The sequence below is a fragment of the Heptranchias perlo genome, chromosome 39 (assembly GCF_035084215.1).
Source record: "Heptranchias perlo isolate sHepPer1 chromosome 39, sHepPer1.hap1, whole genome shotgun sequence".
NCBI lineage: Eukaryota > Metazoa > Chordata > Chondrichthyes > Hexanchiformes > Hexanchidae > Heptranchias > Heptranchias perlo.
This window is the reverse complement of record NC_090363.1, coordinates 2,105,003-2,132,748: the sequence shown is the minus strand read 5'-3', so window position 1 is coordinate 2,132,748 and position 27,746 is coordinate 2,105,003. Positions and strand designations below refer to the sequence as shown.

The 27,746-nt window shown below is 46.6% G+C and overlaps 1 protein-coding gene across 2 annotated transcripts in view; it reads left to right on the top strand.

Moving 5' to 3' along the window:
* Positions 1-856: 856 nt before the first annotated feature.
* Positions 857-27,746, top strand: part of slc44a4 (solute carrier family 44 member 4) — a 58,234-nt gene continuing 31,344 nt past the window's right edge. Inside the window, exons 1-4 of one of the 2 annotated variants that reach the window (XM_067973847.1) lie at positions 857-995; positions 23,119-23,167; positions 24,670-24,743; positions 26,505-26,583. In XM_067973847.1, the coding sequence (XP_067829948.1) occupies positions 953-995; positions 23,119-23,167; positions 24,670-24,743; positions 26,505-26,583 (245 nt within the window). In that variant the 5' untranslated portion in view covers positions 857-952. Of the gene's footprint in view, positions 996-15,629; positions 15,651-23,118; positions 23,168-24,669; positions 24,744-26,504; positions 26,584-27,746 lie in introns of those variants that run through there. The other variant, XM_067973848.1, reaches the window with a different exon arrangement.

Below are 27,746 nucleotides of genomic sequence, written 5' to 3'. Positions count from 1 at the left end.
CTGGCCCTTGTGTTTTTGTGAAACTGGGGCAGGATCAGGACAAACGGATACTGAGACACTGAGAGCTGAGTTCAATGATCAAAACACCGACATCAGGAAGATTTATAATTTAAAAACAAACGTTAAAGAAATGTCTTCCCCTTCCCATTCCCGCAGAGTTTATCATTTAACCAGTGCGTGATTTGATGTGGGTGGAACAAAAGTTTCAATGAATAACTGGAGCTGTGCAATTCTCACGCTCTCCCTTCGCCTGTTTTACCTACAATTGGAGTCATGAGATTCCTCTTTCCGTGTTGGAACAGCCAGTCCACCTGTCCAACTCGTTCCCACCTGATGCCCTCCGGTCTTCTGGGGCCAGGTGGGCGGGGCCGGCAGGTGGCTGTGGGCGGGGCCGGGCAGGTGGCTGTGGACAGGTAACTGTGGGCAGGTGGCTGTGGGCGGGGCCGGCAGGTGGCTGTGGACAGGTAAATGTGGGCAGGTGGCTGTGGGCGGGGCCGGCAGGTGGCTGTGGACAGGTAACTGTGGGCAGGTGGCTGTGGGCGGGGCCGGCAGGTGGCTGTGGACAGGTAACTGTGGGCAGGTGGCTGTGGGCGGGACCGGGCAGGTGGCTGTGGGCGGGGCGGGCAGGTGGCTGTAGACAGGTAACTGTGGGCAGGTGGCTTTGGGCGGGGCCGGGCAGGTGGCTGTGGGCGGGGCCGGGCAGGTGGCTGTGGGCGGGGCCGGGCAGGTGGCTGTGGACAGGTAGCTGTGGGCGGGGCCGGGCAGGTGGCTGTGGGCGGGGCCGGGCAGGTGGCTGTGGGCGGGGCCAGCAGGTACATATAGGCGCGGCTGCCGGACGTGACGCAGTAAGCAGCAGGTGGGGCCAGTGTCTATGTCGTTCAGGTGCAGGGTGTGGAGAGGCAGAAAGTGAGGCTTGAGGGGGCAGGACCGGCTGTTCAGTGGCGGCTGGGGAATGGGGAAGAAGAAGAAGGAAGACAGCAATTCCGACCCCTACGGTAAGGGGAGGGGAGGGGAGTGGGGCTGGGCGGGGGAGTGGGGTGGGTATGTTGGCCATGGGCTGGCACCAGTTGTTCTGGGGCAGGTGTTTCCCTGGGCTAAACTGGTCGCTGCTTGTTTGTTTGTGTCTTGTTGTTTCTCCGCTTTGATATACAAGCGTTTATTTTCGTTTTGGGTTAATTCTCCTTGAGTATTAGTCAATGCAATTAATAAAGTTGTTTTAATAAGCGTTGTCAGAGAAAATGCTGTTCTTGAGGCGGGACTGTTGGTTTTTTTTTAAGACCGTGTATTTATTAGAAGGGTTTATGGAGACCTATTATATCTCCACCTCCCTCTCCTCCTGTAAGACCCTTAAAACTTATCCATCTTAAGTTTTTGGTCATTTCTCCTGTACAGTGCTGTGGAATATATTTCTTTGTTAAAGGTAAGTGTCTACTTTGCCAGTGCTCTGAAGAAAACCCTGATAAGTTTTGTTAGCCACGGTGTGCAATGACTTTAAAAACAGAAAAATGCTGCAGAAGCTCAGCAAGTCAGGCAGCACCTGTGGAGAAAGAAACAGAGTTAATGTTGCAGGTCGATGACCCGTCCTCAGAACTGTGCAATGATTTACTGTCGGCAGGTATTGTGTGCACGGTCACAGAATTATTTGGTGATGTGGCTTGTGTTAAGTTTTTGAAAAAAATATTAAATATCTGGTGCTAAGTATCAGCAAATTCTTCTATTCCTTTCTCCCTCTTGTTTATCTAGCTTCCCCTTAATGCATCTGTGCTGTCTGCCTCAACTACTCCACATTCTCACCACTTTCTGGGTAAAGAAGTTTCTCCTGAATTCCCTATTGGATTTTTTTGGTGACTATCTTATATTTAAGGTCCCTAGTTTTGGTCTCCCCTGCAAGTGTGAACATCTTAATCAAACTCCTTCATAATCTTAAAGACCTTGATCAGGTCACTCCTCTGCCTTCTCTTCTAGAGAATAGAGCCCTATCCTTTCCTAATAAGGATAGCCTCTCAGTTCTGGTGGTATTCTCGTGAATCTTTTGTGCACCTTCCAGTCTTTTTATAATATGGAGACTGGAACTGTGCACAGGATTAATTGGTTAAATGGTACATTGGTGGCAGCTGGACTCCTAACCAGTCTAGTTATGGGCTTGAGTGCCAATTTGTGTGACTTTCCCAAATTCTCAATGGACCTGTACACAGAAGCACACCTCTTGGCCCCTCAATACATGTCTTAGACTGACCTTCATTGATCACTTTGCATCATCTGTGCTGCCCCCTATGTATTTGCTCCTTGCTAAGTCTGGGCTGTGGTTGATACCCTACTGAATACTTTTAGCCAGCTTTCGTGCTATAGATGGCAAACACAATTACCAAGTGTAAGCTGCAACCATTAGAGTGCCTCTAAGGACCAGTGCCAATCTGTTTATCCTGCTTTCTGAAGAGGTGTTGGTTTGTTTTGTCAGGGGTTTTCACTGTGTACTATGTACCAAGTCAGTGGGCCAACATCCACTGAGCTAACTGGGCAGTAACGAGAGCTGACTGCTGCATTAATACTATCCAAATGCCAGGTTGATGTAAGCTTGTGACTTTCGAGAACAATAGTTAGGAGGGTTTCTACATTGAGAATCCTAGGTGATGCTCTATAGTTGCAGGAAAAGAAATAATTCAATTGGATATAACTTTCGAAGTTCGGTGAATGTTATGTAGGCACATACAGCAGCCATTTCTGCGCCTATGATACCCACAACAGCAATGAGGGGAACGAGTGGTTTTTGGCAAAGGTTGTTGAGGGAGGAAGGAGCAGGGTTTGGAATAAGGAGTGGGACTGGAGTGATGAGTTTCTTAGCGAAATTATATTTTTTAAGGATCCTACTGTGATGCTCATGAGTTGCACTGTTTGTGTGAGAGTTCAGTGCTTGGTTATGTTCTGTAACTGTTTTCAGTTGTAACCTGGGATCCTGTATATCCATACCAGAGTGGTAGATATGCCTGGGAAGGGGAGAGGGGGAAGGAGTGGTCGTCATGAGTATAACAGATTGCGAATTCCAGGTTGGAGGCAGTCAGTTCGCTCTGAGCGAACAGAATTCGAGTCCCTGTACCTGTTCTGTATATCACATTTTCATGCACTTTAGGGGTTTTGGTTTATGATTGCAGTGTGCAGATACTTTTACTTCCAGTACAAGACAAACTTTTTTGGTCGGGTAGAAAGAGCAGCACAAGTTAGAAATGACAGGTGGTGTTAATAACAGCCCTTAAGGCTTTAGTGACATTGGCGTCTGATATTTTAATAGGCACCCTAACCTGTTTATGGTAACACCGCCTTAAAATAGCAAACAGGGATAGAAAGAAAAAGAACTTGCATTTATACAGTGCCTGTCACATCCTCAGGACATGCCAAAACACTTTACAGCCAATGAAGCAACTTTTGCAGTGCAGTCACTGTTGTAATGTAGAGCAAATCCCATAAATGGCAATGAGATAACGACCAGATAATCTGTTTTTAGTGATATTGGCCAGGACACCGGGGAGAATTCCCCTGCTCCTCTTCGAATAGTGCCGTGGCATCTTTTACATCCACCTGAGGGGGCATCCAAAGGATGGCACCTCTGACAGTGCAGCACTCCTTCAGTTCTGCACTGGGGTGTCAGCCTGGATTATGTGCTTAAGTTTCCAGAGTGGGGCTCGAACCCACGACCGTCTGACTGAGGCGAGGGTTCTCCCACTGACCCAAGGGATGTGTTGGGAAATCATATTCACTTCTAGCTTTTGTGTGTTAAAGTTTCAAAATCAGAAAATGTTAGAAACACAATAGATTAATCAGCACCAAAGGAGCTGATGAAAAGTTAATCTTTGCCTGCAATCTTTCATTCTCCATAATAACTTATCCTATTTAAATAGTTAAATTGGCAGATCCCCAATCGAGGTAATCCTATTTCTGCCCCTCCCCCATCCCGGGCTGCCACGGGACAGGGTCCGATAGAATCATAGAAGTTACAACATGGAAACAGGCCCTTCGGCCCAACATGTCCATGTCGCCCAGTTTATGCCACTAAGCTAGTCCCAATTGCCTGCACTTGGCCCATATCCCTCTATACCCATCTTACCCATGTAACTGTCCAAATGCTTTTTAAAAGACAAAATTGTACCCGCCTCTACTACTGCCTCTGGCAGCTCGTTCCAGACACTCACCACCCTTTGAGTGAAAAAATGGTGAGCTGAGGTGGAACATACATACGTGTGTGTGGGTAAATTAACTCTGCATGTGGGCTCAGGTTTTCAATGAAAGGGGCCTGATGATTGAGCAACGAATGAGAAGCAGATTGGTGTTGGTGATCTGGAGGATACATGCGGGGAGACGGGGGGGTTGTGGGGGTGGGGGGGCTCTGGGGAGTCCACGGGGGGGGGGGTTGAAGTGAAGCCTGAGAACCTGGCAGTTGATTCTCTGGGAAGCCCACTGGAGCCTGGCGAAGATGAGGTGCTGGCCTTCCCACTTGTAGTTTGGATGGTAGAAGCAAGGAGGCCAGGATCTTAGAATGTATTAACCCCTGTTTGCCTGCTGCACTCAAATATTGCCAGTGTAGGCTGACTTCCTGTGTTTCCAAAGTGGAGTGCAGTTTATTGAGCCAGTGTTGATGAAAATGTGTTGCTGCTCCTCAGATATATTTTAGAATATTTCAGCACCTAGTCCATTATTATAGTCCGTTATAGCAAATATCGCCCTTCCCACAGTGCCATGGTTGAGAGGAGTTACTCTGAATCCAACCATTATTTGGTTGAGGATAGTTTTATAAGTCAATCAGTGTTGCTTTACTGAGACTGTAACACGTTTAAAACGCTGACTTACATCTCTGGGTTTATCTGATATTCAGAAACCAGTTCAGCAGCCTTGAGATTGAGAGGAAGTCATCCGTACTCATTGGATAAACTTGCAGCATTCATCAGGCAGTCTCCCGTTAAATGCCTCTGAAATTCAGGTACTCGTTACATTTCAGAGTGTGTGTTTGGGTCTTTTTAAGTGAAACGAGCAGGAAGAGTTGACTGTCTCAGTGATGGATTAACCAAGGCAGGGGCTGGGTCCCACTGCTGTTCCAATCGCAGTCTACTGGCCATTCTGCCTCCAATTGGTGCTTTAGGTGTAGAAAGAAGCAGGCGGCCTACCACCACCACCTCAAGGGCAACGAGGGATGGGCAATAAATGCCAGCCTTGCCAGCAAGGCCCTTATCCTGAAAATGAATTTTTTTTAACATAAACCTTGAAGCCACATCACTGAGTTCATCATTGTGTGACTGTCAGCAATTAACATCCATTTTGCAATTCCTATATTTAAAAAAAAAATTAATATGGCCTTTTTATATCTTTATTTTAATTGGACTCTTGATTCCATTCAGCCCTGTTGCACTCCAGGAAGTGCTAGTGTTTATTACTCTTTCTATCTCCTTGGGGATTTTTGTGGTGTGCGTTAGTTTTGAGATCCTGTTGCAACTTCAGGCAAACAACGTTGATGAGGTCTTTGGGTCTGTCTTGAACCTGAGCCCATCGAGTTCACGCACTGAACCTGAGGTGCAGTGATGAGTTATTGGTGTTTAGTTGACTAGGCCACTGCATTAGAGGAATTTACATTTATATATAAAGCCTTTCGGGACGTCCCGAAGCTCTTCACTTGCTTCAGAGGTCAGCGGTTGGTGTGTGAAAGAGTCTGTAATCCTGACCCTCCCATTCTGCCAACTGGATGTGCGTAGAGGTTTCGTAACAATGATTCACATCACGCTCCGATTATAGGTAGCTCACCAGCTTGGGTCTGCTGCCCATATCCTAACTCGCACCAACTCCCATTCACCCATCACCCCACTGTGCTCACTGACCTACATTGGCTCCCGGTCAGGGAAAGCCTCTTTTTTTCTAAAATTCTCACCCTAGTGTTCAAATCCCTCCATAGCCTCACCCCTCCCTATCTCTGTAACCTCCTCCAGCCCTACAACCCTCCGAGATCTCTGCGCTCCTCCAATTCTTGCCTCTTGTGCATCTCTGATTTTAATCGCTCCGCCGTTGGCGGCCGTGCCTTCAGCTGCTCGGGCCCTAAGCTCTGGAATTCCCTCCCTGGATAGATATGCTCCTTAAAACCCACCTCTTTGACCAAGCTTTTGGTCACTTGTCCTAATATCTCCTTATATGGTTCGGTATCAATTTTTGTTAACGCTCCTGTGAAGCGCCTTGGGACGTTTTACTATGTTAGTCGCTATATAAATGCAGGTTGTTGTCATAGTGGTGCTCTGTATTGTTCCTGTGATTTCAGAGAGTCTGTCACCTGAGTAGCTACAAGGCCACGTTAATATAGACCATTGAGCTGACCTTCAGTCCGCCTCTGCTGCGCAGGCTTCTCGTGTCCTCAATACGTCCCAAAGTGCTTCACATCCACTGATTGGCTTTTGAAATGTAGCCACTGTTTTGTAGACAAACAATTTGCTCACAGCAAGATCCCACAAACAGACATGAAATAAACGACCAGTTAATTAATCTGTTTTGTGTTTGGTTGAAGAATAAATGTTGCCCGGGGAGAACTCCCCTGCTCTTTGTTGAATAGTGGCCGTGGGATCTTTTACGTCCACCCAAGAGGGCAGACGGGGCCTCAGTTTAACCTCTCGTTCAGAAAGACGGCACCTCCGACAGTGCAGCACTCCCTCAGTGGCAGCCCACGTTTTGCGCTCAAGTCTCTGGAGCGGGACTTGAACTCAAAACGTTGAGTCGGAGGAGAGACTGCTGCCCACTGAGCCACGGCACTTCAGAGCGGCAACAGAAAAGAAAGGCAAGAGCGGAGAAAAAAAATCCTTTGTCGAGGCCAGCGACTGACGTTTTACTTGGTGCAGGAGCCCTAAACTCTCCGGATTATATCCGAGGTTTCAGATAGAAGGAAGCTGGGATGATGAGACCGTATCAAATAGCTTTGTATATATTCCGCAAACTCTGCCGTAAATCGCGTTTGACAGCTTCGCTGATGTGTGTGCCGTTGTTCTTAAGTAGGCTTCAGTATAAGATCCTTTTATCAAGAACATCTAGTATTTACTGACAAACATTGTACAGCCATGAATAGATAAATGAAGGCTGTGGGGTTTGGCAGTAGATGGTTTAAAGTGACGTCATCTTGATGGTTCACACGTAAGATCATCTTTACTGAGCAGGAGCATCCCAAGTTTGAAGCCCGGTCCCTGCAGTTGTAGCTGCTGTCAAATGGGGGTGGCTTAGGGATGCTGTTGTGCCTGCCCCTGGGTTTGGGAGTGGGGGAAAAGGGAACATTGCCCACTGTTCCAGTTCCTGATGGTCCGGGTAAGTCCCTTGGAATTCTGTGTGGGTGCTGGGCGAAGAAAAGATCGACTGTGTGATGCCCTCCACAGTTGAGCAGCCAGAAGATTCTTGTTCTTGAGGCTCGCACATTAATTTACCATGCTGGGGTGGGGGGAGATAACATCCTACCTGTAACATCCCACCCCAGTGAAGAGGGAGTCAGCAGCTCACGAGGGGGAAAAGTAAAAGACTAATTCTATAAACTGATTGGCAGTTCATTGTCTCAATTTAACAGCCCTGCCTCTAGGAGACTAACGTCCTGTGTAGGGTTTGGTAGTGTAGTGGTTGTGTTACTGGTACTAAATAATCTGGAGGCCTGGACTAATCCAGAGAATGGGAGTTCAAATCCCCACCAAGGCAGTTTGAGATTTTTGAATTTAGTTTAATAAAAACATCTGGAAATAAAAATCTGGTTTAAGTAAAAGTGACCCTGAAGCTGTCAGATTGTCACTAAAACCAAACTGGTCCTTTTTAGGGAAGGAAACCTGCCGTCCTTACCCCGTCTGGGTCTATGTGACTCCAGTCCCACACCAACATGGTTGACTCTTAACTACCCTCTGAAGTTACCTAGCAAGAAATGAAGGACTTGCATTTATATAGAGCCTTTCACAACATCCCCAGCCAATGAAGTACTTTTGAAGTGTAGTCGCTGTTGTAATGTAGGAAACGCAGCAGCCGACTTGTGCACAGCAAGATCTCGCGCGCGCGCACAGCAATGAGACAAAATGAGCATATTATTTGTTTGCAAGCCGCTCAGTTGCAAAGAATGTGATTTCAGTTCAAGCAGAAGGCCCACCACCACCTCAAGGGGCAGCTAGGGGATGGGCAATAAATGCCGGCCTCGCCAGCGACGTCCACATCCTGAGTGAAGAATAATAAAAAAAAACAATTTGATATAAGAATAAAACCATGTGAGATGGTGACTCGACCATCAGAACGGGTGACCTTTGTGGTGGGGGTGCTGGTGCCCGAGGGTAGCGGGGGGGAGGGGTTCTGGTGCCCTAGGGTAGTGGGGGTGGGTGGGTGCCGTGGGTGGGGGTGCCGATGTCTCCAACTCCTCGGCCTGGTTGAGGAACTGGCCCTCGTGGTGAGGGAGTCTGACCTTGTGTGCAGAGTGAGGTCGCCTGCTTATGGAGAATTTCCAACAATTGGGGGCTATTAGCGGAGCAAAAAATATGAATTTAGGTTTTTTTTTAATCCCCCCCCCACCCCTCAAAAAAACCCCATTACCTGTGTACTTGGTTCTTCTGTTTTACCAACTCCCCCAGTGGTCAGAGACTCTGTCCAAAGGAGAGTGGCAGAGTTTCTGCCTCTACTGGCAACACGCGTCTGATTCAGATTAAAGACCTCTCTTTAGCTCACCCCTCGATCGCCTGTACTCGAGGGAACACCAATTCTCACAATTTAACCCTTTTTTAGCCCCGGTATCAATCTGGTGAATCTGTGCTGCACTCCCTCCAAGGCCAATATGTCCTGAGGTGCGGTGCTCCAATCGATGGTTTCAGATTTGTATCTTCAATTTCCGTGCTCATTACGGGAAGGATTAACATCCTGATGCCAGATCTGGTTGAACCAGTCAGTTTTAATACGTGGAGCCTGATCTAATTCTAAGTTGACTGGTGCATATTTGGATTGACTTGCACTTTGCATTTCACCAGTCAGAACATTCAAGACAGCGACAACAATAATTTGCATTTCTCCGGAATCTTTGACGTAGAAAATATCCCAAGGCACATCAGAGGTGCAAATGTTTGGTCCTCCCAACGTTTAGCTGGAGGGAATTACGGCTTATCTGAGACTGTATGTCAGACAAGCAGTCTGTTATATGGGTGTTACCGGGGGCAGTGGGCGTTGCTGGCGTTTATTGCCCATCCCCCCCCGGTTGCCCTGAGAAGTTGGCGGTGGGCTTTCTGCTTCAACCTCTGCTGTCCGTGTGCTGAAGTCACATTCTTTACAGCTGAGCAGCTTGAAAAGCGATAATCAGCTTGGTTCAGGAGTTGGGATTTGAGAAGGCTTTTAAGGTCTCATTAAGATGTCACTGAAATGTTTAGGCACTGAGCTTGTGCCGTTTAACACCCAGATGCTGTCATGTGTTGTGCTTTCAGATGCTGCTTGTTCTTGTGCCAGTTTTGCTGATGTGTGCAGCTGGAAGACTTTGCTAACAAAAGGGCAATGTTGCCTTTTTAAGAGTTAAACATTTCATACGTTGCACAGACTCGTTACTCAGTCGGGTGAGATTTCTTGGCTGTGTACGTTGCTTTTGCTAATGTGCAGAAGAAATGGTGTTTTTCAAAAAGATACTTTTTTCAAAATTTGCTCTTGGCAACTCATTAACAAACCAACCCTTCCCTTTTTCTGTTTGAACACGGTCTGCATTGTATTTGGTGCAGATTGACTGGCTTGTTCCCTATCCTCAACTCACTCAGTCAGGGCAGGGCTAGTCAAATTTGTGGCTTAAAAATGTACACGCTCTCCAGGATATGGAGAATACGGTCTGGGAGATAAGGCTGCAGGCACCGAGCGTGCTCATGTATCTGTCTACCTCCACAGTGCACATAATGCATGCAAAAATCACGGATACAGCAAACCTGCAGCTAACTGATGAACGTTCTACTTTTCAAAAGGTGAATCGGGATCCGAAGGCAAACTAAGCTCGGTGCCCGCACTGCCCACACTCTGTACGTCGACTATGCTGAAATCAAACTACTGGAATTGTGGCAGGAATTTTGCGCACTGGCAAAAGCTTGGCCCCTCTCCTTTTTGTGTCTGCCGTCTCTCTTTCTCTCTTTCTCTCCTGTGTCAGAATGTCGTGGGTTCAAGTCCCACTCCAGGGACTTCAGCATATAATCCAGGCTGACGCTCCAGTGCAGTACTGTGGTCGCGCTGCAGTGTCGGAGGTGCCGTCTTTTGGATGAGACGTTAAACCGAGGCCCCATCTACCCCCCTCGGGTGGATGTAAAAGAGCCCACAGCACCATTTTGAAGAGAGAGGGAGTTCTCCTTGGGGTCTTGGCCAATATTTATCCCTATCACTAAAAACAGATTACCTGGTCATTATCAAATTGCTGTGTATGAGATCTTGCTGTGCGCAAATTGGCTGCCGTGTTTCCTACATTATAACAGTGATTACACTTCAAAAAGTACTTCATTGGCTGTAAAGTGCTTTGGGGCGTTCTGAGGTTGTGAAAGCCGCTATATAAACGCAAGTCTTTCTTTCCTCTTCCCCTCCTACTCCACCCAATCCAAATAAAGTTGCTACAAGTGCCTCTGGAATATTTGCCAGTCCGAACCAGTAACACATGATCTGCCCCTAAGAGCTTGGGACCTTGAGTGTGCATCTGAGTGAATAAACTTCCACCTTCTCTGTCTCTTTAGAAACCTTCTCAAAAACCCACCTTTTCTACCCTAGTCTCCAGTCACCTCCCTCCATCGACTGGTCATCTGTTTCTCTTGTCTTTGTATTGTGGCATTAGGAACAAGTGTAGTAAGCCATTCAGCCCCTCTATCCTGTTCTGCCATTCAATTAGATCATGGCTGACATGGACCTTTTCTCCAAATCCCTTGATTCTCCTGCCTAAACTCGAGGGAATACAAGCCAAGTTTATGCAACCTGTCCTCATAATTTAACCCTTTTAGCCCCGGTATCATTCTGGTGAATCTGCGCTGCACCCCCTCCAAGGCCAATATATCCTTCCTGAGGTGCAGTGCCCAGAACTGAACACATTAAAGACCTGGTGTTGTGAAGCATTCACGACTGTGAGCTTGCTCTGCGATCGCAGATACAAACCCCTCACACTCCCATGCGGGTCTAAAACTTACAACACCATCGCGAAAATAAAGCCAACTAGGTGAGAACGTCCATCACTTGCAAGGCACTGAATAATTGGGGAAAGAAGAAAGACAGACTTGCATTTATATAGCGCCTTTCACAACCTCAGGATGTCCCAAAGCACTTTACAGCCAATGAAGTACTTTTTGAGGTGTAGTCGCTGTTGTAATGTCTTATCAGGCATGCTGTTCAGTGTCTGTTTGGGATCCATAACCTCCTGCTGCACAGCATTGAGTCCCTCTGACATGAAGCAGTGCCCGAGATTGAAATCCATTCCCCAGGTCGATATTAATGGAAGTGTAAGTCCTAATTTTGTCCATTAGCTGTCGGAAGGATTTTCAGCGATACTCGATATTGTAACTTGACACTGGTGAAAATGCAGCCACACCTGGAGTAGGAACTCTCCATTGTGACTTGTCTGTTGTGACGTCACAATATGTTAACAGTCCTATCTTTAGTAAGTCCTTTTGCTAAATGCTGGTCTGGTTTGTTCGTTCTCTGCATCTGTCCCTGTGGAGCATATGCCAGATACGGGCTGAAACTTTTACTAAATCTGATACCGATTTAAGTGCGTAACCATAAAGACGGTATTGATTCTCCTGTAATACGGTGTGAAATGAAACCACAGTCAGTGCTGTTCAAATGATCCAGGGTGCCACCCATCGTGACACCAGTCATGGACAATTAATAACTTTAATAGAGCGCTTGAGGAAATAATGGAGTGTATTGACAGGAGATACGGTTGATATTGTGCACCTGGATTTTCAAATGGCTTGATGAGCTTCAAAAGTAAAGGTTTTGGTATCGAAGGACCTTGGATAACGTGATGGTTAAAGAACAGGGAGGAGTAGATTTTCTGACTGGTGGGGTGTAAAGAGTGGTGTCCCTCGGGGGTCAGCGTTGGCACAGTTGCTTTTTGTTTTATTTTCTTCATGCTCCCACTTGCTCTTGTGCTTTCATGCGATGGGGCCCAATGGCCCCATTCTGTGCCGTAAATTTTCCATGATTCTATGAGCCTGCTCTCTCTGACACCTATATGATCAAAACTTGGGTGTTAGGGAACTGTCAATTTACTGATATAAAAATAGGGCATGTGGGTTAGTTGTGAAGAACTGAGACATTTCAGGAAGGCAAAGACCAGCTAGAAATGCCTGATAACATTGTGGAATGATAAAACAGCCATAATTACTTCCTGGAAACAAATGTGGGGGTGGGGGAGGGGTGGAAATTATACCAGCAATAAATGAGCAGAACTGACCTTGAGGTAATTAAGATTTGTTACAACAGTCATTTGCTGCAAGTTAATAATAAATCTATCCCTGGTGATGTCCTCTTTATCACCTTTTCACGTCAAAGGAATTTCTCCAGAGCCATTTAGCTATAACTAAGATTAGAGTGACCCTTAACAGGTTACTGTTTGTGTGATCGAGTTTGCAATTTGGCATTACGCCTTGCCTCTCTAGAATGAAAATATTTGCATAGAGTTGAGATATCTTACTGGGGATTTATTTACTCTCATCAATCCCCAGTACTGGTTCACTAACTACATGTGAATTCTATCACACATTTCAAAGAGAGCACTTGCATTTATGTAGCACCTTTTCACAGCCTCAAGATGTGCCAAAGTGCTTTACAGCCAATGAAATATCTTTGAAGCGCAGTCACAATTGTAATGTAGGGAAATGCAACAGTTAATTTGCGCACAGCAAGATCCCACAAACAACAGAGAGATTAATGATCGGATCTGGTTTTTTTTTAGTTGTGTTGGTTGAGGATAAATATTGTCCAGGACACCGGGGAGAATTCCCCTGCTCTGCGAAAATAATGCGAAAGGATTTTCCAGAGAACGTGAGTTCAAATCCCACCAGGGCAGTTTGAGATTTTTCAATTTCGTTTATAATAAAACAATCTAGGAGTGAAGCTGTCTGATTGTTGTAAAAACCCAACTGGTTCGTGTAATGTCCTTTTTTAGGGAAGGAAACCTGCTGTCCTTACCCGGTCTGTGCCTATAAGTGACTCCAATCCCACACCAATTTGTTTCACTCTCAACTGCCCACTGATGTGGCCTAGCAAGACCCTCTGTTGTATCGAACCACTACTAACTGTTCAAGAAGGCCCACCACCACCTTAGGTCAACTAGGGGATGGGCAATAAATGCCAGCCTTGCCAGCGACGCCCACATCCTGAGAATTATTATTTTTTTTTTTAAAAACGCCATGGTTGCCTGCTGTCTCTAATGCAAATGACCCCCACCCCCGAGATGTGGGATGGGGTCGGGGCTGGGCGACAGGCCGTCCTCCCCTGCACCGGTGGAGCTGGAGCTCCAGGAATTTCCGGATCCCTGCTTTTGTCCTGAGCCAATCCTTTCTTTTAAAATGGGTTTGTACAGTGAGTGAAGGAGAGGTGTTAATTTATGGACAGCTCTGACTTAATTGCTTGCTGTCAGCGACCCATCAACCTTGCAACATGTAATGCAGAATGGAGCAGGAAACATTGGATCAAAGTTGATGTGGAAAGTGTAGATTTATTTTTCTTTCTTCCCCCCCCCCCCCCCCCCCCCTTTTTTTCTAAAAGTGCAGACTCGTGCTTACAATACAATTCCACAGATCCCACTTGCCCTCCCCTGATGTACCAAAAACATTTTCTAGCAGGTCAAGAACATGAATCCTGGCTGACTATTTTCTCTTTCTCTCGCTCTCCCTCCTTCGCATGGATATTGAGGCTACTGTGCCATCAAAAGGGCGGTGGAAGCAGAGTCGATTGTGGCTTTCAAAAAGGAATTGGATAAATACTTGAAGGGGCAGACGGGGAGAATTTGCAGGGCTATGGGGAAAGAGCAGGACTAACTGGATTGCTCTTAAAGAGCCGGCACAGGCTCGATGGGCTGAATGGCCACCTTCTGTGCTGTAACCGTCCTAGGATTGGCACAGTCTGTTACATTTGGCTCAGAAGCTCACCCAAGTGGCCCCTTGTCTTCCTTGGGGTTGAGCATCAGTGACTGTTCCTGTAAGTGGACCTCACGCACTCCACACAGCCCAGAATGTGTCCTTGCCTTCCTGATCTCCAGTTAAACGAAGCGAGATCCAGGGATTGAGCAGAAGAACCATGACACTATATTCTGGATTACTGGCCGCCATCTGACGCCCTTGTCTTGGGTGCACAGATGGATACCCAGTATCGAGCCAAGGCTCTGGTTATCAACAGGAAAATTTAGTTAACATTAAACAGGTAAAAGGATAGTACTCGGTACAAACAGTATATTTATGTGCTTAGAATTTATAGCACAAGAACAGGCCGTTCAGCTCAACAAGTCTATGACAGTGTTTATGCTCCATACGCACCTCCTCCCTCCCTACTTCATCACCCCCTATCAGCATATCCTTCTATTCCTTTCTCCCTCATGTGTTTATCTAGTTTCCCCTTAAACGCATCTGTTATTCACCTCACCTACTCCTTGTGGGAGTGAGTTCCACATTCTCACCACTTTCTCTTGGTGAAGAGGTTTCTCCTGAATTCCCTATTGGATTTATTAGTGACTGTCTGTCTTATTTTTATGGCCCCTAGTTCTGGTCTCCCCCACAAGTGGAAACATTTTCTCTACGTTTACCCTATCGAACCCCTTCATAATTTTAAAGACCTCTATCGGGTCACCCCTCAGCCATCTCTTTCTAGAGGAAAAGAGCCCCAGCCTGTTCAGTCTTTCCTGATAATTGTACTCTCTTAGCTCTGGTATCGTCCTTGTAAATCTTTTTTGCACCTTCTCCAGTGCCTCCATCCTTTTTTGTAATTTGGAGACCAGGACGGTGCACAGTGCTCACAAACTTTACAACAAAGATGCTTTCTCCTGCTGTAACCCTCAATGTAACCTTGATCCTTGCAACGTGGTAGGTGACTTCTTTGTGGCGTTATGCAATGGAAGGGGCTACTGACATAGATAAGTTAGCCAACACCCTCAAGATACACTGTAACAAAGGGTGTCACACAACTGTTTCTCTCTCCATAAAAACATAGTTGAGACATTTCTCACCCTGTCCATCTGTACCCGAGCTGACCTAATTGAATAGAACAATCCCTGGGCAGAAAGATGGCAAGAGGCATCCTTTGCATCCCAGGCTTTACGAGATTCTGTAAGCTACAGGAGTATTTAACATTGTGCTGTGAACAACATAGAATCCAATGAACATCAAATGCTGCATTTTTCTCATTTACTTATTAAACCGTCGGTCAATTGGTGGAGATCATAAAATGGTATCAGTTATGTGGAATGTATGTGTGGTTTGGACTTTCCGCCTTATTTCTCTCTCTCTCTCTCTCTCTCTCTCTCTCTCTCTCTCTCTCTCTCTCTCTCTCTCTCTCTCTCTTTCTCTCTTTTCAATATCATGTGTAACGGGCTGGAACTGCGTTCCCTCGTGTCACAACACTCTAGACTGAGAATGTCACTGATGGAATGTCGAGTAATGTAGCTCGGGTCGAGTAATGTAGCCCGGGTGAGCCAGAGTTTCTTTCACTTGGTTGCCGTGGAAATGTCGCAGATGACTGGTCGCCGTCGCTGGAGGGCAAAAGTTGTACCTGGGTAGGAAGGGCCTCTCCATCACCTGACTGGCCTTAGCCCCCTGTCCTTGGTGCCAGCACTTCCGTGAGACAGGATGTTAACTTTCCAAGTACAACCTGACCTGGTTTCTTTGTAGCTTTTGTATTGCGCTGAGTAAATGTTAAGGACGTTTTTAAGTGCTCGATACACCGATCTAGCGCAGCTGGCAATGCCTCCAGGATCAACTTGCTGATGGTACTAAGTCTGGTGACAAGGGAGACCATTTGCCCTTTCTCGCCCTCTCCATCACCCCTGGGTACGGTCCAGTGGGAGGACAGCCCGGGATACCTTGGGTTATAGTCCCTGAAGGTGAGGATAAGAAGTGATCTGACTGAGGCGCTTAACATAATGGGAATTGGTCGAGTCGGGATGGAACAATTCATACTCCACCCCTGCCGGCCCCCAACCTTTCCAGAAGATTCCAGAACAAGACATAAGAGTTCGCGATAAGCCGGTTAAAAGCGGATCTGAAGAAAACTTCTCGCAAAGGGCTGCGGAAGTTTGGAGCATGCTGCAACAAAAGGCTGTAGATGAAAAAAAGTTTAATTGATATGTACTTCGGAAATGGATAGACAAGGCAGGGGAATGGGGATTTAAAAAATGGTAGAACAGGCTTAATTGGTCCTATTTTCTTCCCCTACTCTCAGTCCACGGTGAGACCAGGACAGGTGACACTCGCCTCAGTGAGGAAATATATTTTGGAAAGAATGGCAGATTAGGGTATAATCCCAATGGGGGTAACTGAACACAAGGATGGCTGTCCCACCTGTGGGATGGACCATGTCATTGCAGGGACAAGCTGCCATCTTTACAAGCCATGGATGAGTTTGGAGTGGGAAACTCTTCCCAATGCATGTCCAGGGCCAGGCGACAGCTACTTGCATTTATATAGCGCCTTTAATGTAGTAAAACGTCCCAAGGCACTTCACGGGAGCGATTATCAAACAAAATTTGACACCGAGCCCCATCAGGAGGTATTGGGACAGGTGTCATCAAAGATGTAAATTTTAAGCAGCGTCTTAAAGGAGGAGAGAGGCGGAGAGGTTTAGGGAGGGAATTCCAGAATTTGGGGCTTAAGCAGCTGAAGGCACGGCCGCCAATGGTGGAGCGATGAAAATCAGTGATGTGCAAGAGGCCAGAATTGGAGGAGTGCAGAGATCTGAGGGTTGTAGAGCTAGAGGAGGTTACAGAGATAGGAAGGGGCGAGGCCACGGAGGGATTTGAAAACAAGGATGAGAATTTTATAATTGCGGCATTCTCGGACTGGGAGCAATTGTAGGTCAGCGAGCACAGGGGGGTGATGGGAGAACGGGACTTGGTGCAAGTTAGGATACGGGGCAGCAGAGTTTTGGATGAGCTCAAGTTTTCGGAGGGTGGAAGATGGGAGGCCGGCCAGGAGAGCATTGGAATAGTCCAGTCTGGAGGTTTTTAAAAAAAAAAGCATGGATGAGGGTTTCAGCAGCAGATGAGCTGAGGCAGGGGCGGAGACGGGCGATGTTACGGAGGTGGAAGTAGGCGGTCTTGGTGATGGAGCGGATATGTGATCGGAAGCTCATCTCAGCCAAATAGGACGCCAAGGTTGCGAACAGTCTGGCTCAGCTTCAGACAGTGGCCAGGGAGAGAGATGGAGTCGGTGGCTTGGGAACGGAGTTTGCGGCAGGGACAATGGCTCTGGTCTTCCCAATATTGGAGGAAATTTCTGCTCATCCAGTATTGGATGTCAGACATGGTGTGACAAATGGGAGGCGGTGGAGGGGTCAAGAGGGGTGGTGGTGAGGTGGAGCTGGGTGTTGTCAGCGTAGGTGTGGAATCTGATTTGTTTTTGGATGATGTCGCCGAGGGGCAGCATGTGGATGAGAAATAGGAGGGGGCCATGGATAGATCCTTGGGGGACTCGAGGTAACTGAGTGGGAAGAGAAGCCATTACAGGTGATTATCTGGCTACGACAGGCAGCCAGAAGATTGTCACCGTGCACGATTTTAAACAAACTGCGTTTGCATTATGTTGCCGTGCTGTGTCCCTCTCCTGGCGTAGAATCGACCCTGCTCTGTAAATGGTGTGGATCCCACAGTAGCCAAAACCTGGGGCTTCAAGGTGCAATATTTGTAATACATTGAGCATAAAGTTACAATTCTGGGAGACTCTGAAAGAATTGTGTGTGTGTGTCCAAGTTGTTAGTTACGTTGCTTGAAATCTCTGCTATGGGTTTTGTTTGTGCTGATGGCCTTTCCTGCTTTCTAACACCAGCTGGCCTGGCTGTTGTTCACGCCTCCTTAATGGTAGCGGCACTGCTCATTGTTAATTGACCAGCCTTGCGGAACAGCCGTGTGATGTTGTTCTGCGTTCCTGCTTCTAATGTAACACTAAACTGCGGTTTTGTTTTCATCAATTTTTAAGCACACAGTATGTCTCAACAACCTTACACGACTTGAATTTCCGAGGGTGCTTCAACTCCAAATACACGAGTCTAGGAATCACTATTGGTGTCGATATGCTAAGCATTCTTTTACTCTGCTGTCTTTAGCAGAGGTGTTAACTCATTTAAGGTAAACTGTTTAATGCCTGCCTTAAAGAAGGAACTTGCATTTATATGGTGCCTTTCATGCCCTCAGGATATCCCAAAGGGCTCCACAACCAATGAAGTACTTTTTTGAAGTGTAGATACTGTTGTAATGTAGGAAAAGTAGCAGCCAATTTGCGCACAGCAAGATCCCACAAACAGTGTTAATGACCAAATAATCTGTTCTTTTAATGTTAGTTGAGGGATAAATATCGGCCAGGAAAACTCCCCTGCTCTTCAAAATAATGCCGTGGGATCTTTTACATCTACCTGTCTCATCTGAAAGACGGCTCCTGCTATGGTGCCTCACTCCCTCATACTGCACTTGGGGTGTTGGCCTTAAAATAGCAGACAAAATAACCTCATGCTGATGTTGGACTTTAGTTACCAATATTACCAATGTCAAAGCCTTTGTGGGTTGCGTAGGTTAGCACCCTAGACACTAAGTGGTACGTTAATAAATTTAAATCCACTTTCCTTCTTTAAATTTGCATTATGTCTCGAGTCGTGGATGCCATCGGGATTTCTGGTGGCCTGATTTACCCACCATGAAGCAAGACCAGGCCCACGAAATTCAAAGCAGAGAATTAAACCAGCACAAATAGTTGCCTGGGCATCAAGGGTGGGAATGTTGGGGCTTGCAGTCTGTCTGACTAGCTGCCTGCTGGCTTCCTTCACAATACAGCTGTGAGCAGCTCGGAGCGTTTAGCAGGTGCCCTGTGTTTATAGGTGAACACACACTCTCTCTGTAAAATTATTTTCTAGACCTGTGGTACAGTGAGGTGTAGCAGCTGGTGCAATTCCTGCCTCGTCCAGGCTCCTAGAAATTCCCAACATGTAAACTGGGCGCGCACACTGTCTCTCTCGCCCTCCCTCGTGCTCTGCATTATAAGGAGTCCAAGTTATAGAATGTTTGTTTATAATTCTAACGCTCAAACTGAGAGTGACCATTTTGTTTCTCTCTCGGAGACCGTTCCATTGGTGAATGATCAGTAAACACCCATAAAATTGTTTGATTCGTGTAAGGAAATGTCTGCAAGGAGTTGCCGTCAATGGGCCTGCTGTTCTGGCTGGAGCCTGTGGCTCGAGTTATATCTTAGGCCTCGATGCTGGAATCTGCCGCTCCTGCCGATGACTGTGTGGCGGGGGAGAGACAGACTCGTCGTGGGAGGGGTGAGAGTTGCCATTTTCGTTCTTTTGTGGAGTTAATATACCCCAGCTACCGAGACCGAGAAGCACAAAACTAATTATAAGTGCTGAGATGCAAATAACATCAGATTATTAAATGCTCGGAATTGTGTGTGTGTGTGTGAACCCCTTTTAATCAATGCTGACACTCCCGGTGCAGTACTGAGGGAGTGCTGCAATGTCGGATGTGCTGTCTTTTGGACGCGATGTTAAATAGAGGCTCCGTCTGCCCTCTCGTGGGTGTAAAGGATCTTTCCGAAGAGGAGCAGGGGGTGGTTTTCCCCTGGTGCCCTGAGACAATATTTGACTGCACGAGACGGTTGAAGGTGGGAGGTGAAGTGATTTAATATGTTGAATCAGAGTATCAGAAAGGTGCTTTTAGCAACTTCTTGCTTGGTAATCACATCTGATCTACGGGGGAGCAGGCAAGTGGCAAGTATGGGCTCAAAGCAGCGGGAAAGCTGCTCGCATTTGCCCTGGGCTGGAATGTTGTTGGCTGTTCCTCCGGCAAACTGTGGTTGGTTTAAGTGTTGCGGTGAGGTTGGGGAGAACGCTGTGTGCTGCACCATCTGGTCCCAATCCTCTGTTGGCCCAGGACCTGCTCCCTTTTGGGTCCTGCCGACTGCGTACGGTCCAATGGAACGCCTGTTGCCGTATCTGTGCACTGTGTAATAAAATGCCGTCTTAGTTTGCAGCGATTCACCAAAAGACAATTTGCCGAGGAAACAATTTGTTTTTGTGATGCTGATTCAGGAGTATCTCTGGCAAATCTGTTACTACTGGGGGTTGGTTATTGGGAGCAGGTTTTAATATAGAAGGGAAAGGCTTTGGGCTGAGTGCCCGCACCGTGAATAGTCATTAGCTGAGGGACCAGAGGGTGTCAGTGCTCCTGCATGAGGAGGAGGTGGGGTGAGGAAGCAGCAGATGAGTGCAATTGGAAATTATGAAGACTGAGATCATTAAATTTTTTTTTTTAGGTAAGGTTATCGAGGGATTATAGACAAAAGTTAGCTAAACGGAGTTAAATGGTCTGACTGAATGGCGGGACAGGCTCAAAGTGCTGAATGGCCTACCCCTGCTCCTAGGGGGGAGAGGGCATAAGAGAAGTTACTAGTTAGTGATTTAAATCAAGTTACTACCCAGTCAGCAAATCCTCATGTATCTGGTAACTGTTCTTTATGGAGCAATCTATTCTGTGCCTTTTCTCGTGCTGATGTATTTCCATGTAGGTAATAAGGTTTGTTGCTAGGGTTTTAGTACTGTCCAGTGTATTATTTTGGCTGTTAGCTCCCTGAGTGTGTAGAGGGAGGGCAGAGAGATGTTGCGAGGGTGTGAAGCAGAACCTTTCCGAGCTGGATTTCTGAAGCCGCCCCCCCCCCCCCCCCCCCCCCCCGGGGCACTGAGTGGGTCGAATCATTGCTCACTGACCCCAGTATAGACGTACAGAGCAGGCAAGTCTCTGGTTCTATCCCTGGTCTGTGTTGGGTTAGCTGACCTCTGATGGGGTGGTGATGGTGTTTTGCCTGGGCCAAAGTCAGGCCATTCAGGAGAGAACATAAGAAATAGGAGTAGGCCATTCGGCCCCTCGAGCCTACTCCACCATTCAATCAGATCATGGCTGATCTTCGACCTCAACTCCACTTTCCCGCCCGATCCCCGTATCCCTTGATTCCCTTAGAGCCCAAAAGTCTATTGATCTCAGCCTTGAATATAATCAATGACTGAGCACCCACAGCCCTCTGGGGTAGAGAATTCCAAAGATTCACCACCCTCTGAGTGGAGAAATTCCTCCTAATCACAGACCTAATGGCCGACCCCTTATCCTGAGACTATGCCCCCTAGTTCTAGACTCTCCAGCCAGGGGAAACAGCCTCTCAGCATCTACCTTGTCAAGACACCTCAGAGTCTTGTGTTCACCTCTCATTCTTCTAAACTCCAGAGAGTTTAGGCCCATTCTACTTAATCTCTCCTCATAGGACAACCCTCTCATCCCAGGAATCAATCGAGTGAACCATTGTTGCACCACCTCCTAAGGCAAGTATATCCTTCCTTTAGATATGGAGACCAAAAATGTACACAGTACTCCAGCTAAGGTCTCACCAAAGCCCTGTACAATTGTAGCAAGACTTCCTTAGGAAACACTTCACGCAAAGGGTGGTAGAAGTGTGGAACTCCCTCCCACAAAAAGCAGTAGATGCTAGCTCAATGAATAAGTTTTAAATCTGAGATTGACAGATTTTTGCGAGTCAAGGGTATTAAGGGATATGGAGCCAAGGTGGGTGGATGAAGTTAGGATACAGATCAGCTATGATCTCATTGAATGGTGGAACCGGCTCGAGGGGCTGAATGGCCTCCTTATGTTCCTTGGGGGGGGTGGAATTAACTAGAGTCTCGTGTTCCTGATTGCTAGTCATTGACCCTACCTGGGAAGCGCTGCGTGCATGGATGTTGAGGGAGAACAGGGCGGAAATAACAGTTGATTCGCCCACCTCCCTTCAATGCCCCACGACCAGGACTAGCGATTTAGGTGCAGAGAGACTCATGCTTTGAACTTGCTGTGTCATGCAATTTGCCGACCTTGAGTACCCCAATTTTGCCCCTACTTTTAGCCGCGGTGCCTGGACAGTTGGACGGCCCATGGGAAAACCTTGGCTTGACCAAGGGAATGGTGATCTGCCGTCACACTCATGCAGTCATAACTAGAGACCTAGAAATAGGTGGAGGCCATTCAGCCCCTCGAGCCTGTTCTGCCATTTCAATTAGATCATGGCTGATTTGTACCTCATCTCCACTTACCCGCCTTGGTTCTGCAACCCTTAATCCCCTTACCCAACAAAAACCTATCCATCTCAGTTTTGAAATTTCCAATTGACCCCCAGCCTCAACAGCTTTTTTTGGGGGCGGAGAGAGTTCCAGATTTCCACTCCCCTTTGTGTAAATAAATGCTTCCTGACATCACCCCTGAACGGCCTAGCTCTAATTTTAAGGTTATGCCCCCTTGTTCTGGACTCTCCCACCAGAGGAAATAGTTTCTCCCTCCTTTTTTTAAAGGAGTTGATCGGGTAGATAATCCTTAAACAACCAACTAGGCTCTTGGGAGGTAGAGTAGAAATTGGAAGGGATGGTGGGGTGGGGGATATTCTTAAAGCAAGATGTGACCTCTCTCAATCTCACTTAATCCACAAACCTCTTCGGAGGGAAATTGTTCAGAGTATTTTGTATGAAGGTTGTCCCCGGTTTGGATGCCTGACTTGATTTGATAATCCCCAGCCACTGCTGTTTATCTCTCTAGTATTTATGGATAGCTTCACGTTTAAAACATCTCAAAGCTTTCACACCATGAATTACTTTTAAGACCCATTTGTGTTGGAATACTGAGTGCCGTGTTTATTTCTTGCCGTATTTCTATTGGCCGTTGTCTGTCTGTCAGTTCTCCGGTTTTAATTACAGTTCCGCTGACCCCATCAGTCAGTAACGACGAGAGGTGCTGACGGGGTCCTGTACTGTGGCTCAGACTGTGCATGCGGCAGGCTGCGGTTACAGGGAGTTAGTTAATTAATTAATCAGTTACCTGCGGCTGCTTGAAGTCTAACTAGCTGTTTACTCTGTTACCAGGGGAACCATCCAAGTATGACCCGACATTCAACGGCCCAATTAAGAACAGGTATGTCTTCAAGCACATGCTGATTGAGCTGTTGTAGAGCCTCTGACCGAATGAAGGAAAGTTTATTTATAAAAGTTTATATAGTGTGGGGGACGGCTGTGTGTTTATAAAGGTTTATATAGTGTAGGGTGGGGGTGTTTATAAAGGTTTATATAGTGTAGGGTGGGGGTGTTTATAAAGGTTTATATAGTGTAGGGTGGGGGTGTTTATAAAGGTTTATATAGTGTAGGGGGGGTGTTTATAAAGGTTTATATAGTGTAGGGGGGGTGTTTATAAAGGTTTATATAGTGTAGGGGGGGTGTTTATAAAGGTTTATATAGTGTAGGGGGGGTGTTTATAAAGGTTTATATAGTGTAGGGGGGGTGTTTATAAAGGTTTATATAGTGTAGGGGGGGTGTTTATAAAGGTTTATATAGTGTAGGGGGGGTGTTTATAAAGGTTTATATAGTGTAGGGGGGGTGTTTATAAAGATTTATATAGTGTAGGGGGGGTGTTTATAAAGGTTTATATAGTGGGGGGGGGTGTTTATATAGTGGGGGGGTGTTTATAAAAGTTTATATAGTTTGGGGGGGGTGGGTTTATACAGAATGTGTGTTTGTGTATCCCTTGATTTCACTCCAGTTCAGTGATCTCAGTCACTCCACCATTGGCGGCCGTGTCTTCAGCTGCCTCGGCCCTAACCTCTGGAATTCCCTCCCTAAACCCCTCCACCCCCCTCTCCTTTTTTAAGACGCTCCTTAAAACCGACCTGTTACCAAACTTTTGGTCACCTGTCCTAATATCTCCTTATCTGGCTCGGTGTCAAATTTTGTTTGATTTTGCTCCTGTGAAGCTCCTTGGGACGTTTTACTATTTTTTTTTTTAAAGGCGCTATATAAATGCAAGTTGTTTGGTTCAGTATGAAAATTGAGATGTCTCCTTTATATGTGCATCAGTGTTTCTGCTAAGCAACCAATTAGATCCATGGAGAAATTGTCCTGCAAAGTGTTTTGTAAGCTGGCAGTGAGGGGAAGGGAGCAAAACTCCCCTCGTTAACACAAACCAGAGAGCAGAAGATGCCGAGTTAAGCCAACTGAATGAATTGGGCTAGTTCTACGTATCACAGGCCCCTTTCTCTCTGCTCCCTTTCTATATTCCAATATGTATCATAGTTGAGCCAGGCCAGAAAAAAATCCTGGGCATTCATTATCCTCAGTGAATTTTTCGAGTGTGTAAAACGGGTTTTGTTTTAGTGGGATGGGGTGGGTGTGAGGGGAGCATCTTGCGGGGTAGTGGGGGGAGCTTCTGTCTAGAGTGCTGGATTGGGAGATTGACATCGTCTGTTAAAGCTCCACGTGTAAATCCGAGCTGAGAGAATGCGGGGAGTCTGTCAGTGGCAGTAACGAGGGTCGCCTTGTACTCCAGCTGTTACTCCATGGGTCTGTAGCCCCGTTGTTAATGTGATGCCCTGATTATTGATTGACTGACTTACAAACAGCCTTTCTCATTATTTCCTCCTGTAGGAGCTGCACAGACATCATCTGCTGTGTTCTGTTTATGGTCTTCGTTGTGGGCTACATGGTCGTGGGTATCTTGGGTAAGTGTTACATTGTCAATCAGGCTCAATTCAGTTCCTTTGCTCTGCTGTCCCTCCAATTTCCCCCCCTCAGGGCTTTGATTCATCGCGGGAGGGGTCCACAGACACTGCAAGCCTTTGGTACCCTGACCAAGTGTCATTCTCCATCTCCGGAGCTGAGATGGCGAGCGTCTTCAGGTTATTCAACAAACAGATCCTGCCCCAGATCGGTACCCCGACACTAATACCTTCGGGCAGTAGGACAGTGATTCGGGGTGAGAATGCTGTCTGCTTTACCCTCCCGCACCCAACTTGGGAGCATTAGGGCCAAGTAGAGGAGTTACCTCTACGGCTGCCCCGACTGAGGCAGACTTGCGTTGAACGAGAGACATTTTTGTACTCTGTACGTCCTGACCGTTCATGTGCCCAAATTTTTGATGGTCACCCATGAAAAGGACGTGTTTCTTCTCTTTAATTTCAGAACATTGTAAAATAATATCATTGCCTAACTCTACAGCATTGTTGACATCCTTTTCTTGCAGAACATTATAGTGTTGCTACAGCAACAAATGTCGTATGAGGGTGTGATAGTGTACTGGTTACGTTACTGGACCCTTAATCCAGAGACCTGGAACGACTAATCCACAGAACGGGAGTTCAAACCCCACCGTGGCAATTTGAAGATTTGAATTCTGCTTTTTTTAAAAAAAAAATTAAATAAATCGGGAAATAAAAGGTTGGTCTCGGTAAAAGTGACCAAGAAGCTGTCGCATTGTCGTCAAAAACCCACTGGTTCGTTAATGTCCTGCTGGCCTGTACGTCACTCCGGTCCCACACCGATGTTGACTCTTAACTGCCCTCTGACGTGGCCTAGCAACTGATATTCGGGTTATATCAAACCGCTATCAGCAGTTCAAAGGCGGCCCATCTCCTGCACCTCGGGGCAATTTGGGATGGGCGATAAATGCCGGCCTTGCCAGCGAGACCCACATTCTGAGGAACTTTTTTTAAAAAGTTGATCATTTCATATGTATATGCGTGTGTATGTTTATTAAAAACTGTTTAGTTTTCCGTAGTGTTGCACAGAGGGACCAAGTCCAGTCTTCAGCTGAAGCGGGGTTAGAGAGCGGAGGAGAATTAAAATGGGGACTGAGTTACGTCTGCACACCCTGCTTCAGACTCATGCATTCTGTTCGTTTTACATACTTCCATTTTAAATTCCTGTGTCTCCATTTATAATGGGAAGCACCGATGTAAACTTGTCACGTTGTAATTACACAACCCACTGCCTCCCTTGTCACCGGTAGTGCTGCAGTGCCTGCACCAGTAGGAGGGTGTATTTACAGCATAGCCACAGGGGCAGTTCCCATTATAAATGTTGATGTGACAATTTGTTACAGGGAAAAAGTTGATTAAGTCTGTGCTGATGTAAGATTTTTTAAAATATTAAAATAGATATCAAAGAATCTCACAACACAAGGTGGCCATTCGGCCCATCGTGCCTGTGCTGGCTCTTTGAAAGAGCTATCCAATTAGCCTCGCTCCGCTGCCCTTTCCCCATAGCCATGCAAATATTTCCTCTTCCAGCGTATAGCCAGTTCCCTTTTGAAATAGTCATTCCTCATTCTATTTAAATTTGGCAGGGTCCCATTCGCTGATCTGAAAGCTTTGAGTCGGAGAGTATACTTTGCTGTGCCAAACCTGCGAGAGTCGTTTTTCGAATAAATGTCTTCAGTCGATTGTGGTGCTGATACTGAAACCTGTGTTCTGTTTTTTTTGCAGCCTGGTTGTACGGTGACCCACGGGAAGTGATCTATCCCAGGAACAGCACGGGCATGTACTGTGGTATTGGGGGTAATGAGTAAGTGAAGGTTCTGCTGGGTTTGAGGAAGGGAGAAAGAAAGATCTACAGTTTAAACGCACCGTGCGAGTTTGGGGGAGGGCGAACTTCCATCGGGCGACTATGCTGGTTACTGCATTTGTGTAAAGGTTCCCCCCCTCCACCCCTGTTAAGTCACTAACCCATTTAGAAATTGCAAACAGAGGAATTTCACTAATTGGTGTGCCACAAATATCTCTGGAATTTCCACCCCGACAGTTTAGAGTTCAGCATGAATTGGCAAAATTTTTGTGGTGTGGGAAATTTCACCCGGGTGGAAAGGAAGAGATTTATATTATTAGGGGCATTTCTACAACTGCTTTCACCACCTCAGGATGTCCCAAAGCGCTTTACAGCCAATTAAGTACTTTTGAAGTGTAGCCTCTGTTGTAATTTAGGAAATGCGGTAGCCAATTTACGCACAGCAAGATCCCACAAACAGCAATGAGATAATGACCCGATAACCTTTTTTAAAGTGATAAATATTGGCCAGGGCACAAGGGAGATCTCCCCTACTCTTCAAAATAGTGTCATGGGATTTTTTTTTTAACGTCCACTGAAGATGGCATCTCCGACAGTGCAGCACTCCCTCAGTGCTGGTACTGGGAGTGTCGGCCTGGATTATGTGCTCCAGTCTCTGGAGTGGGGCTTGAGCCCATGACATTCTGATTTCAGGCGAGCGCGCTCCCCACTGAGTGACTGCTCGTGGAGTGTGAGGTCCTCTCCTGAGGTCGAGGCAGAGCGAGGGGTCTCGTCATACACGGGTATGCGTGCAGTGTGGAAAAGTGTTTTGTTCCACAGCACTGACGTCTCACCGTAAGCATAAAAATTCAACCACTCCCCTTAAAACAGCAGTAGAAGGAAGCAGTGTGGACACTGGACTATCTGGTGTGATATAATAAATCACCAGCAGCAAGCAAACTGCTCACTGAACTCCACCCCTCTCTGTCTGATCCGTTTGTTGGGCAGTTTTTCTACAATCACAATGATGAACTTTAAGTTTTGAAAAAAAATCTTGTATGTTTCAGTCAGGTGATGCCACCTATTGGGCTTCACAATTATACCAAATAAGGTCGTCCTGCTAAGTTAAGTGTGTTGTCTGGGTGACGGGGTTGACTGGTTTGGATATGAGGTGTTTGCAGTGT